At 39.9% G+C, this 18,003-nt stretch overlaps 1 protein-coding gene across 6 annotated transcripts in view; it reads left to right on the top strand.

Moving 5' to 3' along the window:
• EDA (ectodysplasin A) overlaps positions 1-18,003 on the top strand; it is a 294,205-nt gene that overhangs the window by 210,545 nt on the left and 65,657 nt on the right. For all 6 annotated transcript variants that reach the window (XM_019647996.1, XM_019647995.1, XM_019647997.1 and 3 more), the window contains exon 2: positions 12,374-12,479. In XM_019647996.1, the coding sequence (XP_019503541.1) occupies positions 12,374-12,479 (106 nt within the window). The remainder of the gene's footprint in view (positions 1-12,373; positions 12,480-18,003) is intronic.

Below are 18,003 nucleotides of genomic sequence, written 5' to 3'. Positions count from 1 at the left end.
AATGTTAAGATGTTAGTTTCCCCCACCTTGACCTGTCCTAATTTTATTTGGAGAAATTCACAATGTGATTCTCACATTGTTCTGGAAGGGAAAAGGACCTAGAAACAACTTTAAAAAGGAGCAAACTTGGAGGACTTACGCTATTTGAGTCAAGCCTTACTTGAAAGCAACAGTAACCAAAACACAGTATTAACATAAAGATAGATGGTAGATCAAGGAACAGAATATTGAGTCCAGAAATAGACCCACATATATATGTGATCAAGTATAAAGCAATTCAATGGAGAAAGCATAGTCTTTCTAAGAAAACTTGTGCTGGAACATTTGGACATCATCATTATCAAAACCAACCTTGATGAACACCTGACACTCAATGCAAAAAAAAAAAAAAGCCCTTAAAAATGGATCATAGACCTAAATGTAAATTCTAAACTATCAGGCAAATATTTCTGAGATATGACACTGAAAACATGATCCATAAAAAAAATTGATAAATTGGGCCGGCCGAGTGGCGCGATGGTTAAGAACTCGCTTGGGATGCCAGAGGCCCCGGTTCGGATCCCACATATGAGGGCCAGTGACACTGCCCTCTACAGCTAAGATGCTGAACAACAGCTCAACCTGGAGCTGGGCTGCCATGAGTCGCCGGCGACGGCGTAGGCTGCAGTCCCTGTGGCAGTGAGTTGCCATGGGCTACCGTATGTAGCCAGCAGCCAGCGTGAGCGGCCAGCAGCCGCAGTGAGCAGCCGTCCAGAAGCCGGCGACTGATCTGCCTCGCCAGAGAAGAGCGCAATGATGGTGCCAACTTGGGCCAGTGAAGCAACATCCTCCACAACTAGATTGAAGAACAAAACGACAGCAACTAGTCTGTTCCCCTTCCCCCAATTCCCCCAGCACTGTTCCCATCCCCCCAATTCCCCAATAAAAATCTTTAAAAAAAATTGATAAATTGAACTTTCTCAACATTAAAAACTCTCTTCTTTAAGATCCTGTTAAGACAATAAAAAATAAGACAGACTAGAAAAATATTTTCAAGTTACATATCTTATAAAGAACTTGCATCCAGAATATATAATGAATTCTTAAAACTCAATGATAAGAAACAACTCAATTTTTAAAGTTTATTTTTCAATTACAGTTGACATTCAATTTTTTTAAATGGGTGAAAGATTTAAACAGACACTTCACCAAAGATATATGAAAAGATACTAAACATCATTAATCATTATGGACAAGCAAATTAAAACCACAATGAGAGGCCGCTACACACCTATTAGAATGGCTAAACTGAGGAGGATGTGAGAAATTGCGATTCTCATATACTGTTGGTAGAAATTTAAAAGGATGCATCCACTTTAGAAAATAGTTTGAGATTTTCTTATAACATACTCACCATATAACCCAGCAGTTCCATTCCTGGGTATTTCCTAAGAGAAACAAATGCATATGTCCACACAAAAACTGGCACATCAGTATTCATAGCAGTTTTATTTATAGTAAGTAAAAACTGGCAGCAACCCATTAGGTCCATCAACAGGTGAATGGATAAACTCTGTTACTCCACACAATGAAATACTACTTATCAATAAATAGAAATGAACTGCTGATACCTGTTATATATAACATGGATGAATCTCAAAAATAATTATTCTGAATGAAAGAAACCAGACCAAAAATATAAATAAGAGTGCACATTGTATGATTCTACTTATGTAAAATTCTAGAAAATGACAACTAGCCAGTAGTGACAGAGAGCAGGTCAGTGGGTGCCTGGGAATGCAGAAGGCATCGGAGGCGGGGCCGCATGGGACATGATTACCAAGGGGTCAGAATCAACTTTTAGGGGCGATGGGTATCTTCATCATTTTGATTGTGAAGATGGTTTCACAGGTGCTCACGTATGTACATACATATGTCGAAACCTAACAACTTGTACCCTTAAATATGTGCAGTTTATTGTATCTCTGTAAGCCATAAAAAGCTATCCCTGTGGCTGAGGATGAAGCCGGTCAGAAGTTAATGTGTAGTTTGTGTTCAGTTCCCGTGGTTAGGAGAAAAAACATACAGGCTTTGGGGCAAGGGTTGGCAGAAAGGCAAGGGGAGTCATAGAGACAGAAGCTATGCTTAGATGGCCGTTGCCAGCACTTGTTTTCAGGTGAGGGTTCTCAGAGACTGGTTTGAGTTTAGCAGGGGCAAAAGATTTCTGTTTGAAGTCTCCTGGTAGGTTTTGAAGTAACCAAGTAATACATGCACGTGGTTTTAAAAAATATGAACTGTGTACATAAAGGCTATAATATAACATAAGCAACATTTCACTCTTCTAGCCTTCCCCACCCCCAGCCCTAATCCTCTAAGATTATTATCTTTAACTCTATTAACTGTTTCTGTTTAGCTCTTCGGGTGAATCCTTCCCTATATCCTGTCATTACTTGATTGATCTATTTTAGACTTTATTACTTTTCTGCTATGATAAATGAGGCTTTACCTCAATTATTCTACCTCTCATCCCAATGTAGTTGTCATGCTTTTCATTTCCTCTCTTTGTTTGTTTGAGGAATATACTTCCACCTTCATTTCTTGCTCCGTAAACTATAGACAGCATCTCTTGCCTCTGCTTCTAGGATGAGCCCTGCTCTTCCCTTTATCTCTCATCTCTTGGACCTACTAACACTTGTCATTTGTACTGCTTTTACTTTTCACATTGCCCAGAGGGATAACATTTATGTTCTGCCCTTTATCTATAAATAAGTATCTCTAAAATTAAGTATCATGCTTTTGTATATTGGTGACTTCTGAAATTTGAAAATCAATATGCCTTGTTTATATTATTATAGGTATTTAACATTTTTGTCTTCTGTCAAGTGTTATGAGAGCATTAGCATTAATTCGTATAATGTTTTGTTTTTCTGGATTTTTATAATTGCCTTTATTTTTTTTTTCTTGCACTGTCTGCAGCATTTCTTAAAAGTGAATACACTTGAGCCCCACCTCCTTTTTTTTTTTTTGGATGCCTCCATCCTGGAGCCCTCCTTGCTCCCATTTGGAGTGAATGCTCCTGAGATCTGTTGTGTAACTGTCACCTGTGGACTTTTATTAGTCTCTGGTTTTAGATCCACTGTTTCCAGAATCCAGTGTGTATCTCTGACTTTGTTTACTCCCTCATTTTGCTGGAGTAGATTCCTTACTTCCTAAGAAAGGGGTGAGAGGTGAACTTTGAATCTTTGCAATCTGGAAATGTTTTTGTTTTACTATCAAGCTCAATTTATAGTTGGCTAGGAATAAAACTATAGGTTCAAAATAATTTTTGCCTCAGAACTTTGAAGGTATTTCTCCATTGTTCTAACACCCGAAGTTGCTGATGAGATGAACAATCTCTTCCAATTCTTGTCCCTTTACCTGTCAATGGTTTTCCTCTCTGGAAGCTTTAAGGATCTTCTTTTCATCTGTGATGATCTGAAATTTTATAATGTGTCTAGGGGTTGAGCGAAATGGTATCTACCCCAAATTTGAGGCCTGTAAGCCTCATTCATGTACATACAGCCATTCTGTTGGAGAGGGGGGTCTCTAAATTCTAGAATGTAGATGTCTTTGCTTGGGACACTAATGTCCACGCTCCATCAACTTCAATTCTTACATAATTGACTCAATCTCTTCAGAGAAGAACATTCCAATTTTTTTCCCCCTTGGGAATAAATGCCTGAATGCTAAGGGTTCTGTACCAGGGGGTGGGAGATGATTATTTAGTGCACGAGCTTTCAGTGAATTCTTCACATTTCATTTTCACCCTCTCCCGTACTTGGCATTTTCAATTTTCAAATTTCTCTGGGGTCCTACAGGGCAGACAGCATCCTCCCAGGCTATAAGGCCCCTCTGTCATTTTCTCTGCCCTTCTTTATCAGTCAGCATCCTATCCACCTTCTGTTTTTCAGAAACATATTGAACTCTCTTTTCTGTTGATTCATTCCCTCTATTATTCTCTTCATTATATATTTTGTATTTGTTTAATGGTATCTGGATAGAGGAGCTAACATTGTTTGGTCAGCCGCCTTGATCCAGGAGTCTATCTGTTTGTCAAATTTTAATGTTTGTAAGCTTTTTGTGATTTGGGGGGGGGGGAAATATGTGTAAATAGGTGCAATTAGCTGTAAACTGGACAAACCTACATTGTTTCCCCAGTAGTAGAAATTAGAGGATTAGTAGACAGCAATGAAATCTAATTCTCCATTGCTCTGTGGAAAGATGGCTTTTGTCTCTAAACTAACAATCAAACAATGGATATGCATAAAATTGATTCAAATGAATAGAGCATTTTGCTACACTTCATTTCATTTGTTTATATTTTATCCTAATTTCTTTTAGAGTGGATATCTCTGTTGAGATGTTCTGGAAAAGATTTATGAGGGGGTACCCAGCATGAGTCTTTCTTCACTCACTGTCATGGTCATAAGCAAGAGACAGGAATTTTCTTCCGATTTCCATAGAAACACCCTCATGCTGGATTCTAATCAACAGCTATGTTGAAAAAAAAATCTCAGTTTTACAGCTCTCCGCCCACCATCATGTAACACAACCAGTTGTCTTGTATTTACCTCAAGGGCCGCCCTGGCCGTATATGCATACAAGAGGCGCTAAAGCCGAGTCATCTGAGGACACCACTGTGGCTTTCGATTTAGCTCATCTCACAGGGGAATGGTCTTCCTGGCCTCGCAGTTTTCTCACCAGTCCTTTTCTGCCCTTGGTTATTCTAGTTTCCCAGTGTTTGAGGTTCTGAAGTTGTGTCCCAGGCCCTTTACTATTTTTCCCAATCCCCGGCTTTGTGCTTCACAGGCACTTGTTACACTACAGGTGAATCTCTGCTGATAAGTCACTGCTGATTCACCTCTCGGCCCCTAAGATCCTTGTAACTTAGACTCTCCTTGGAATTCAGTTTTCTGTACTTACACCCTATCCTGCCTGACTTTACCCTTTGGATTGATCTCTGAGATTCACCTTCTATACTCACGTTCCTGTCAGCCAGTCCTGGATTAATGGTCTACTGGCCACATACCTAAGCCAATGTTCTGGTTACCCATCCAACCCCATAGGTATGCTTGGACCATTGTATCTAGCCTTTTGTTATGTCAGCCCTAGTTATCATAGTTGAACTTTTGTCTTCAACATTTCCATATCAACTTAAACTGAATTTGACTCATCTTTCCCTAAAATCTTTCCCACTGCTTAATTTTCTACAATGTGTAGAACATTTGTGCCCTCTTAGAATCAATAGCCATCTGTTTCTTAATTTGCTTCTTACCTGTGTCCTAGTCCCCTCCCCCTCAACTTCTGACTGTTATAATTATCACTTTTAATCTTGAATATTATGGTCAAATATGGCTTAAACGTAGTTTATGTGGTTTAGGTCTCCATTGGGAACCAAAATGGATTTTGTAGAATGCTAATCATAGGGAAATTTTAGACAAGGGAAAATCCTAGTTTAAAATAAATATAGATTGCACAGGCAAGCTCATTTTGGCCATAATGCTACTCTAATCCTCATTAGTTCAACTTTGTAAAGGTAACCTGCAGCATTCTTAGAAAATTTTCAAGAGCCATTTAAGAATTCATAATTAAGAGGATGAATTTGAGATAATGTTTTCTGAATCAAGAGCTCAGGTTTAGCTGGGATGGTTTTATCCTGGTGTGTCTATAAGTTCTATAGATACATTCTAATTTATAAACTTATTTGATTCACAAATGATAGCCTTTAGCGATTTCCAGGTATTACAAGTGGAAGTGTATGTTGTTCTCCTTATGTGTCAAAGTGCCTCTCGCTTTAGAAGTAGGGAATTATAAATTAAATAAGCAGGAACTCCCAAGGGAAGGCAGTGACATGCAGTATATATCACTGCCCTTCTTGTTATTCAAAGATGTCACTACTGATTTCACCCACCCTTGTGGGGAGTAAAGACTAAACCTTCCACCAGACGTTCTTTCTATATGACTTGCATACACACTGCCTTTTGAACTGGGGCTGCAGCTGCTATTTATAGAGCCTGTCACTGTCTGTATTTCTGTGTTCATCTTGTGGTCAGCTAAAACCCTTTGCTCAAAAAGAGTTTCCAAATTCCATAGTGTTGCATTCCAGGCTGGTCTCTGCTGCTGTTTGCCCAAGCAGCCCACAACTATGTCGTGTTATTTGAAGCTATGCTTTAGTGCGTCCTTTGGAGCATTTCGTATGCCACCCCTGCTTATGGTTATGCCAGAAAGCTCACCATACCAAACATACTTGGGTATCCTTCTGTCATTGCATCTCTGTACATGTCATCAATGAATATTGTTTTAAGCTCATAAAGCAGCTGACTTCCAGAATCTCAGTGGTGGTGGTCGTCTCTTGCCATTTCACATTAAGCATGACTCCAACTGTGACAATAAAACAGCTCAATGAGGTAGATGTGACATCTGTGGTGGGTGTGAATTTCAAAGTCATACAAAAGCTGGGCACAGCTTGCATTGTCCATTGATGAGAATCAATTCAGTAAGCTTCTATTTTTTCAGTTCTGTTCTGGATGTTAGGAATAGAGCCGAAGCTAGGCTGCAGATGATCACAGCAGGAGTCCATTTTCCCCCTTTGTGAGTGTAGTTAGTCGTGTTTTTAAAATAACTCATCTTTCCCCTCAATGTGCATCTTAAACAGATAAGTCCACACAGGTCTGAACCTACAGATAGAGCTACCATTGAGTGGATTCCTACCAACGGAGTTAAGAAACATTAATACTAAAGATATATAAGACATTATTTGGTTAAGTGTTAGAGGATCCATACAGCCCAAAAATCGGAGGTAAGAAAAGCCAGAAACTGAAGTGTTCTGTAGAATAATTTATTGCTGATGCCACACTATGATAATATCCTCAAAGAGCAATAGTGTTCCTTTTTAGTTTGCTTTCAACTTTACAGTCACTTGCATTGTTGAGCAGTGATTTTTAAGTCAAGCTGCCTGGGGAGCAAAATTCAGTGACTGCTTTTAGCTGTATGTGGCAAATGTTGCTTGTGTTTAGCTTCCATGTTTTGCTTTACTCTATAATTTCAGTCACTATCAGACATTTTTACAACAGGGGATTGCAGTCCTTGGCACTCATACCAGAGATGTCGAAGGTGCCAATTTCCTTCGACATTGGGGTTGATTGCGGCCACCTCTGCTCCACCCTGCTGTTGGCAGCCCCCATGGGATGCTGTGATCAATGTTGAGTGTTCTTGTTTGCATGCTCTCTTGGAGTGGGCACACTTCATTCAGCAAACAGTTCATACTGCGATTCCCTTCTTGTCACAGTACTTTTAAAACCTTACTACCTCCTGTGTTGTAGTGCTGTCATTACACTACAAGGCAACTCAGGATTATTTGCATGTTGTTTGTCTGTTAAAGGTCGTGTCTAGTTCACTGCCCTCCATATGGTAAGTACTTAATGTTTGTTCAGCAGACACCACCACTGCGAGTGACTTTCTCCAGACCTTTTGTTGCAAATCAGAGCGTGTTGGGTTAAGGGTTCTTATAAGATTGGAAGTATGTCAGCTTCTGTATCCATTTTCTATCCATGACATACCCATCAAACTACTTGGGGCAAACTCATTGGTACTCAGATGCTCACATTTAGCAATGGTGGAATCATTTAGGGTTTTCAGTGTCCAGATAATGAACAGGTTGAGGAATGAACAATACAGCAGTTTCTCAAAATGTGGTTCAAGGACTGCCTGCATCAGAAGCCAGTGGTGAGCAAGTTGGAAGGTCAGATTCTGGGGTCCCAACTCAGCCTACTCAATCTAGATTTGGGGGTGGGGAAAGCCCAGGATTCTGCATCTTTATATGCATGCCTCGTGATTCGGGTACCACTGGCGTACAGTCTCATTCTTAAGATCCCTTTGATTTGATTCCTGCCAGTAGTGAATGATCCCTTAGTCTACCTCCCCATGGTTGGTCATAAGAAATGAGGTCCAGGTAGGGTGAAAGAAAATCCTGCATTTGAAGGATGAATTACTGATCGCCCTATTATTCTTTCAACAGATAGATATTTATTAGGGGCCTACTATGTGCCAGGCCCAGAGCGAGGCACTGGGCAGACAAAAATGGATAAAATGTGGCCTCAACCATCAAGAGGCTTATGAGTAATCTATGAGTTATCTAATACAGTCAAACACATTAGCCATGAAATATAAAATAAATTAAATTATTCTGTGTCATCTATGTCATGGTAAAAAGAAAAAAGCACCACCCAATAATTTTGTGGGTTTAGATATTAGGAAAAAAATACCTTCGTAGTAATATGTGGAGAGTCACTAGTAATAATGGATGCATCCGTCATGTCTCACTGTGAACGAATTGTTTCCAGCTGAGATCCCTGTAATCTGCAGGTGCTGTTTACCATGTAATTTTACCATAGGAAACAAGGGTGTAATCAGTTAATAAAGTGTAAAGAATTAGATTTTTTTTCCCTTGAGCAAAATGCCTGGCTGTGGCCAACATTCCTGATGCCTCCCCTCTTGTGCAATAGGAAAGCAATATTCAAAGAGAGAAAGCTGCTTTGTTCATGTTCTGCAACTCGCCTCTGAAGGCCACACTAATGAATGCAAGACTCGAGCAAGGATTCCAGACGTTTGCTATGAACAGCCACTGATCTTTGTCTTTACCATTATGCTACATGGGATGGTTTCCCTCTTGCCCCTAGCAGAAACTCAGATAAGGGAGCTGTGAATACGGATCCCCTTTCAGGATAGGAAGGGGTCTTTGTTCTTTTCTTCTGGTTTCTACTGAGAAAATAGAAACTATATTCAAAGCATTGCCACATGCAGGCAGTCCCCTTCTAATAAACATGTGGTTCATGAATATGTCATACTCATCAATAGCCTCTCTTAAGGGGCATTAAGCTATTCCTGCTACCCATGGAAACCGGAGTTGTTTCTGCTGCCTGCACAGATTTGTTCCTTCCTCAGCCCCCTCCTCTGGGAGCTTGAGTTCTCACAAGCTCCCATCGGACCCTTAGGAACAATTACTGTGTAAGCACGTTCTCCTGCTGCTGCCACCAGGATACAAGAAGGTGCTGGAGGCCCTGCCAGAACACCCATAGCAGCCGAGCCCATGAGGGAACACAAAGAGCATGAAGGAAAGTCGAATTGTAGATGTGATGGTGGGGGCGTTCTTCATGTGGACTCCAAAAATGCCTTTCCCTTAGAAATAGTGTTAAACTGTAATGACATGCCCATGGAAAAATCAGTTACCTGACAAATTCAAACTATAGCCAGGACTCGAGCAGTAAGCAAACGGCTATAAGCCGCCAGAGAATATGCATCTTATGTATTGGAAAAACCATTCAAAAACCCATTGACTGCCTGTTTATTCTGTTTGTACATGGTTCTAATTAGTTTTAACAAGATGTCAAGCCTTTAGCAGATTCTAAGCAGCAAATTTGAAGGCACTAGAAAAGATGTTTGCAGGTAGGTGAAGTGAAATCTGATAGTTGACAGTAAAGTAAGAGACAAAAAAAGCATTAAAAAGAAGCTAAAGATTTCAAAAACCAACCACAATGAAACACGACTTCACATCCACAAGAATGGCTAAAATTAAAAATATTGACATCAGTGTAATGAAGATGGAGAGCACTGGATCCCTCAGACATTGCTGGCGGGACTACAAGACGGTACAGTCAGTCTGGAAAAACAGTTTGGTAGTTCCTTATAACAGATACTTACCATAGAACCCAGAGGTTCCACCCCGTGGTGTTTAAGGGTGGAAGGAACCTCTAGACAAAAGATAAAAGAAGACTTATGTCCCCACGAAGACTTGTGCGTGAATGCTCATATCAGCTTTATTCACAATAACCGCAAACTGGAAAGAACCCAAATATCCCTCAACAGGCGAATGCATTTAAAAATTGAGGCACATCCATACAATAAAATACTACTCAGTGATAAAAAGGGAATGAACTGCTCATACCTGCAATATGAATGAGTCTCAGAGACATTATATGGAATGAAAGAAACACCCAAAAATCATGCAATCATATGATTCCATTTAGGTGAAGTTCTACAGGAAGAAAAACTAAGCTATGGTGATGGAAATCAGAACAGTGGGTGCCTAGCGTGGGGAATCACCCTGAAGAATGACTGATGGGGGCTAGAGGGAAAATTATGGGGCGATAGATATGTTCTATCTTGATTTGGAGGGGTGGTTACAAATGTGTGTACATTTTTCAAAACTCTATGCTTAAAATTTGTGCATTTTATTGTATGTAGATTAAAATTGAAATTTTCATAAAGTACAAAAATGTAAAAGGGAAATAAATACTTCAGAGGACCCCCCTGCTGCAGGATAAAGTCTAAATTGCTTAACAATTTCATGTCTTTCGGCTCATTCCTTACCATTCCTCTCCACCTCCTGCCACTTGTTCTAAGTTACTCGTATTTCCAAAAACTGCTGTTCCCCCTCTTTCTTCTGAACCTTTAAACACAGTGCTCCCTTTGCCTGGAATTCCTTTTCAGCTGCCCATTCATCACTAAAGCCTTGACATCCTTCAAGACCCAAAGAGATAGCACCTCCTCCAAGAAGCCTTGTCCACTCCCAGTCTGTATTAGGTTCTGTCCCTCTGGCTCCCAGAGAACCATATATTTTCTCTAACGAAGCACATATTGTTCTGTAATATAATTGTAAGTTTTAAAAACCTCAAAACCATAGTGGACTGGGCCTATTGAAGGTCCAAATAGGCTTCTACATACTCAGTAAGCCCTGGGTTAAATAATATATTGTAGAATTTCTATTCAAAATAAGTTTCACTACTCAAAGTCATCAAGAAAACTCTTCTATCCAGAATAACTTGTTCTTTTGGAGTGGCAAATGATTGGGATTGTATAGCAGTTTGGGTTCATATTAGTAGTAGTATAATAGCTTATTTATGTTGTGGGTTAAGTAACTTTCTATGGGCTTTATCTGGAAACCTAGCCAGACTTTATTATGTTGATTCTATGGAAAAATGCATTATATAATTCAGTCAAATGACTCAAAAATACTGCTCGGTTGAACCATGAGAAATTGCTGATAGTCAACCATTTTTGGCATACAAAAATTACAGTTTCATATGGTTCAACCTCAATGTTTTTAAATTAGCCTTATGGAAGGTTGGAGATTATCTAAACATTCATTTATTAACTTTACATTTAACACATGGATACATTCTGTAAGATGCTAATCTTGTACATTAGGCTTTTGTGTATAATTGTTCTATGTAAACAGTAAATTGAAGGGTTTTGAAGAAAGTTTGTGTAGCATGTTAAGGCTTTCTTGAGTCCTACCCATTTTTTTTGTCAATTAATGAAAGATGCAGCAGACATGAAGATTCTGGAATTGTTTATTTCTTGAACTAACACTAGGGTGAAAATACAGATTCATTTTGTCTTTTTTAGCCCTCAAACTAACCAGTCTATTTTGAAAATTAATTTTAATAAAAGCAATAGCTAACATTTATTGAGTGCATATTACATGCTGGGTACTGTGCTAACCCTATAACTACTTTATGAGCAAAGTACTGTTTGTTATCCCTATTTACAGATGAGGAAATTCAAGCTTAAGTAACTTGCCCAAGGTTATACAGCTGTAAATGGCAAAGTCGGGATTAGAAGCACTGTCTGTGCTACCACTCCATCCACTGTTTACCTCGAGCACATTTTTTAACCACAAAGAGGCACTCGTGCTGAAAGATTATGATTCAGTTTAGCAAGTATATGTTTAAGTTGTGATTATCATTGGTGGAACCAGGCCCATTCAAATATGAAATATTATGAGAGGTCATCAAAAGACATGAAGTACCAAAATGAGTCTTGCAAACCCAAGTGCTATAGACGTCTAAGAAAGGGAGCAAATAATTATGCATTCAACTCTCAGAGGAACGTTGACATAAATGGTTATCTTCCGATCATAATTGAATGCATAACATTCTGGGAACAAACCAAAAGTTTAGTGTAAATAGGAATGTGGAAAAATCATGGATGTATAATAATAAAGCCCAAGAGGGAGTAGCAAACTCAAGTCTAATTCTGGGCAGACATGAGTACTATGAGAGGAAGGTTAGAAATCCATGCCTGGGCTCTCTGAATCCCAGAACTATCTGGAGAACTGGGACTTGAAGCATTACTCATTAGATATTTGGGGCAGAAGAGAGGAGATTCAGAACATAGCCAAAATGCCATGCCTAATGGTATCAAGAATAAAAAGATTTATACAGTGGAGGGGAAGACGGGCTCAGGCTTTAGACACTTTAAGGTGAAGGTGGACTCTCTACAGAAAACTAGTTTTTTATGTTGGCTATGGTGGACTGGGGTCAACCTTTGAGTAATCTACTGATTATTTTTACAGATGGCCCTTCTGAATTTTTTCTTCCCTGAAGAAAAGTCATTTTCTGAAGCAGAAAGTAGGCGTGTTCGTCGCAATAAAAGAAGCAAAAGCAGTGAAGGAGCAGACGGTAAGTCTACTTGGGTGGTCCTTTATCGTATCTCAGTGACAGCACCATCCTGAGAACTGCCTTCTCAAGTGTGCTTCACCATCTCATATATTGTCCACAGGCCCAAGGTCACAGACGAAGGTTTTTCCAGCCTAGCCTACCAATCAGTCCTTTGACATAGAATTCGCTACACAGGATCCTCCCTCCTGCAACCCCAGATACCTTTGGTCCTTTCACAGTATGTCTGAGAGACATGGTAGCATTTGTAGCTCTCAAGACCACCTTCCATAAGGACCTAATCTCTCCTGGGGACATACTAACGCTACCAGGAGGATTCTGTGCTGTCCTTGGAATTGATGTAGTGTTGTGCCATGGTGGCACTTACATCATATGTTAATTCCAATGATAAGCATGTCAATGTTGGTTTCAGCTACCATCTGCAAATATGAACTAGAGCTTCTAGAATTGGTTTGTAAGTTCCTTGACAGCAGGAATTTCTTTCTCTTTGTATAACCCCAGAATCTAGACTAGTCAGTAGCAAATTGTTTGTGTTTATAATGTAAGTTGATGATGTTGATTGCCCCTTCAGCTAGGTTATCATGTGCCTTGAAAACCATCCCTACTGAGGGTAAAATAGATTTGAGTTAATTAGCAGTGTATTTTGTGGGGCATAACAAAATGTTGAGCTAGCTCCTGGGCAGGTTCTTTGAATTGCTCTGTTTCAATATTATTTTGTCAGTGACAGAATGCTGCCTCTTTGGCACAGGCATTTGTAGAATGCATAGCTCTGGGCTGCTGCAAAGCCATCTGGATTCAGAGACAGCATGTGCTGGCTACCTCTGCCAAAGATATATGTCTGGGGTTATAAAGCAATATGACTCTATAAAGATGAAAATGAAAATTTTAAACTGGCATTTGTCAATGTGAATATAGGCCAATGATGGAGGCAGTACCGGGAGGTATGAGCTATTAAAGAAATGGGGCCAGAATTTTGTCAGTAGGGGCAAGAAGAAATAGAGCTGGATGAAGTTAGAAGAAGAGCCCAGAACAAGAACCCTGTAATAATAAAAAAATAAAGAGAGACTCAGAGAAATAAGATAAGTGGGGTGTTCTAGTCAATGGAGGTGGCAGCAGCATTGAGCCCTTGCATGGAGTACTGGACCAGTGGGGCCATTTTCTAGAGCAGACATTTTGCATACAATTGATGACCAAGTTTAAGTCTAAGAAATGTGGCCCATGGAGTAAAAGGCACCTGTTATTTGCGTACTGCTTGCTACCCGTTTCCCAGAAGTCTCAGAAGGCTAGTGGAGCATCAGAACTAAGAGTCATGGTCTCTTTCCTCTCACAGTCACCTCACCCTTCAATGCGTGTAGGTCTTTCCACCTTTGAGTCTCCCCTGAGGCTACTCCCAGTACCATGAAATCTTTTACATTCCCTGGTTACTAAGGAGGAGAGGAAAGAGATGGTAAGAGCAATATCAACTTATGTGGTGGGCACGGTCTTCCCTTCCTCTCCAAGTGGGAAGTCTAAGAACTTCTAAAGTTGACCTCTTCGTTTGGCCTCCCAAGTATTGTCTTGAAGTAGGCAGCTTCCTCCACTTTCCTAAACCACTTTGTCTGGATCTGGCTACCAGCGTTTTTGCTACTGATCTTCCTTACAGTGTTTATTCTGTTGTGATACAAACTGGTTTTTCTCTCTGGTGAAGGCCAAAGCCTCTCTTCCTAGCTTTTAGTACTTCTTATCCAATTTCCTCCTGACCTCATACTCTAGTCAGTCATTAGACTCTAGTTACTTTGTGCCAGTGCCAACTTTCTCATGCAATCACGGATATTTTTCTTTAACCAGTATAGCTGGGAGGAATCCAAGAGTCCCTCAGAGTTAAGACTATAGAGTGTCTGTGGGTCCTGGGATTTGATTAGATTTCCAGCCTGTTACCTGGGGGGCTATAGAACCATTTCTTTAGATGTGGTGGGTGCTCCAATGAGTGAAAGCATGGCAAGCCAATCCAAATCTCCTTTACTTGTGAACCATTCCTTTTACTCTGCTGAGTGGATGCTATATGTATTCAACACATTTATCAAATATTAACCTAGAAAATATAGCAGCTTACATAATACTAGAATGGAAATGCCATGAGGATATTTGTATCTGTCTGTTTTGTTTACTTTTGCATCCCCATTGCCTAGGAAAGGACCTGGCACATAGTAGACCCTCAATAAATATTTCATGTTGTCCTCACAGAGTTTAAGTTACCATGTAAAGAGACAGAGAGTAAACAAAACTGGTGTAAGTGTTGTGGAGAAAAATAATAATAAGGCAAGAGGAAGAGAAAGTCATGGGGTGTGCTCTAGCACGATCAGGAAATGTCCCTCTAATAATGGAACATTTGAGAAGAGATCTGAATGAAATGAAGGTGTGAGCCATGCAGGTATTTTGTGGTGGGAGGGAGGAGGAGAGAAGAACCAGTAAATACAAATGTTCTGAAGCAGAAGAATGGGCTTGGCATGTGCCAGAAAGATCAGTGTGGCTAGGAGCAGAGTGAGCAAGAGGGAGACGAAAGGAGATGAGATCGGGGAGCAAAGCCCAATCTAGAACCTTGTAGACCGAGGTGAGGACTCTGACTTTTACTCTGCCTGACATGGGGAACCACTAGAAGATTTTGAGCAGAGGAATGACAGAATCTGGTTGATGTTTTAACAGAATCCCTCTGGCTGCTGTAATGAAAATAGCTGCAGGGAGGACAGAAAAAGGAAGACCTGTTAGGGAAGCATAACTAATCCAGGCGACAGATGATAGTGGTTTAGACCATCATGGAGATGGTGTGGGTGGTAAGTGGTCAGATTCTGGATAGAGTTTGAAGGAATCGCTGACAGGATTTGGGGTTTGATTAGATAAGGGGTATGAGAGACAGACAAGAGTCAAGGATGGACCCCAGTTTTGGGCATAAAGAACTAGACCAGTACCTCAAGGCTGTAGAATTGGCATTTCTGAGATGGGGAAAAACAGGGGAGGAGCAGGGTAAGGGGATGTAGAGAAGGAATCAAGAGCTCAGTTAGGCATGCTAACTTTGAAGTGCTTATTAGACAACCAAGTATATATGTTAGAGAGGCAGCCGGATATATAAGTCTTCACTATGTCTCAAGACAATGAGCTGACTCTGTTTTATGAAAATAAAGAACTTCTCATTGAAGAATTGAGTCAATCTATAAATCCTCTGAACAGTTAAGAGGTAGGATAGGATAGGTAAATCAGAGTGGGGTAATTTAAGGCCAAAAATAAAAACACACAAGCAATCAGGTGTTGATTCTAAATCCACAAATGACTTGATATATTAGAGCAAAAATGTAGCTATCCAGATCAGATTTGCTTCACAAGCGTCAAAGAAAAAGTGATTTACCTGGAACATTTAAGAACATGACAGAGATTTCAGGAAGAAAACATTTTTCTAAAGTCAAAAATAGAGATAAGTTTAAAAAGAGCAGGGAAATCAGTTCTAGTGCCTTGAACATTTTTTTGATATGTTACTATCTTTTAATTTCGTTTCAGTTCCCAAAACTTTACTTGTTATTTAGCAAGCCTTCTAGGCAGTACCAAAGAAGCATAACAATGCATAAGACCTTCAGAGAAGCTTACAGTTTAATGAGGGAGCAGCTACATTTATAGGCAGTAGCTAGTTAGGTCCTGCAGTTTACCAGTACGTAGAAGGCCCTCAAACATTTGTTAAATGAATCACTGAACAAACAAATCGGGGGAGGAGTCTAGATTTTCCATCTGTGAACGATAGATATTAAGTTTGATGATCTTCACTAATCCCTGTGGGAGAAAAAAATTTTGTTTCCATAAAAACAGTTAATTCACACTGAGGAAAAGCAAGGGATGTAATGATTCTTAGGAGCTGTGTAGGTTCGCCCAGAATAAGTCAGGCTATGGAAGCCTGTGTTCCTGTTTGCCCTAGACCACTACACTAGTTGATTAGAGGTCTAACATAGGCGTGGTCTGTCTTCCTTTAAAAAAAGTCAGTGACTATATCCAGGGCACATGCAATGTTGCTGACCCACTAGTCAAGAAATGGTTGCTTCATCTCCATTGCTGCACTTGGATTACTCTATAAATGTAGGTGCTGAGTCCCAGCACCTTTGGGAGACAGGAGTCCCAAACAGGGTGAGTTACCCTCCAATATGCAATAAATCCTGGCACTTTATAACTTCAACTCTTAGAAAATAAGCCAAGTCTTTTTCTTGACTACAGCTTTGCCTTAAATTCACTGTTCCTTCTCTGAGTTGGCCAAAAGTATGTGATCCAGGTTTTAAGTTCAGTTTTGCTAATTATATGCTAATTACATAGTTGTGGTTGTTCTGCAGGGAAAGCATGATCCCTTCATGGTAGGTGTTGTGAGCTACAACCGTTCCAGAAATCCGTGCCAGGATTTCCTGCTGGGACCCATCCTTGTGTTGTTTCCAAAGTGATCATAGCTCTATGTGGCTTCTTGGTCACCTCTTTCAGGATACTCCAGAAATCTGAAGAGCTTTATTTTCTCGTCAGAGTGAAATATCGAATATATTCAGAGGGTCATGAGGTCTTAGAATCAGATTACATGAATCCAAAATTCCCATGGAGTTGGTTTCCTCATTTTAAAGATATTATTGTAAAGCCATTTGTCCTCTTCCTGTAAAAGCATTTTCAGGAATCAATCAAAATATTAGTCTCACCCCTCCCCCGCCCCCCATGTTTCTGTCCTAGTAAGAACAATAAAAATAAAAGTGCAGTATGGCATAATACAAAAGGTACTAGAATGAGTTGCTATTTCTGGATCCCAATCCTGAAATCATTGCCACCTTGGAGGAATGAATCCCTTTGAGCCTCAGTTTCCTTGGCTGTAATGAGGATAATTAGCCCTGCTCACCTCACGTAGTCGTTGTACTTACCGAAAGTGTTAATGTATGCAAAAGTGCTTCAGGAATTATTAACTGCTATTACTGTGTTCTTTCTGGAAAATGAACATAATAGCATGTTCTCTCAGGCATTTTAGGCACCCATATTTATTAATGTACAGATAACCATTATTGTTTCTGCTAGGATACTCTCAGCCATATTGTCCTTTTCTAAGCTCACTGATGCTATCCAAGCCCATAGAAAGAAGACTCTAAACCTCAAATCATGGCCTCCCTCATCACAACAAATGATTACAGCTGTGTAGTTTGGCTGGCTGGCTGTGGATGCATGTCCCTTTTGGTCAGCATCTCTTCTTTGTAGTCATCGTTACTTTTAGACTGATAAAAAACAAACTTGGTATTCTTTTTGCTATTATAAAAGAGTAAAGGAAAAAACGAAGATTGAAATATATCCTTTGTCTGTTGTTTCTTAACAATAGTAATAGAATGGGGCACAGCTACCATTAAATTGATACAGATGGATGTGAAAGGTTATAGCTCAAAGAAACAGGCTTTCTGCCAATACAAATGCTAGAATTAAGAAGTGCCCTCATTCTAGTATTGCTCTGGCATTTACTGCTTTTCAGTGAGCCATCACTGTGCTATTATGAAAT

This window comes from Hipposideros armiger, unplaced genomic scaffold (assembly GCF_001890085.2).
Source record: "Hipposideros armiger isolate ML-2016 unplaced genomic scaffold, ASM189008v1 scaffold_119, whole genome shotgun sequence".
Lineage (NCBI taxonomy): Eukaryota > Metazoa > Chordata > Mammalia > Chiroptera > Hipposideridae > Hipposideros > Hipposideros armiger.
The sequence above is the reverse complement of the archived record's forward strand: the minus strand, read 5'-3'. Positions and strand labels throughout refer to the sequence as shown.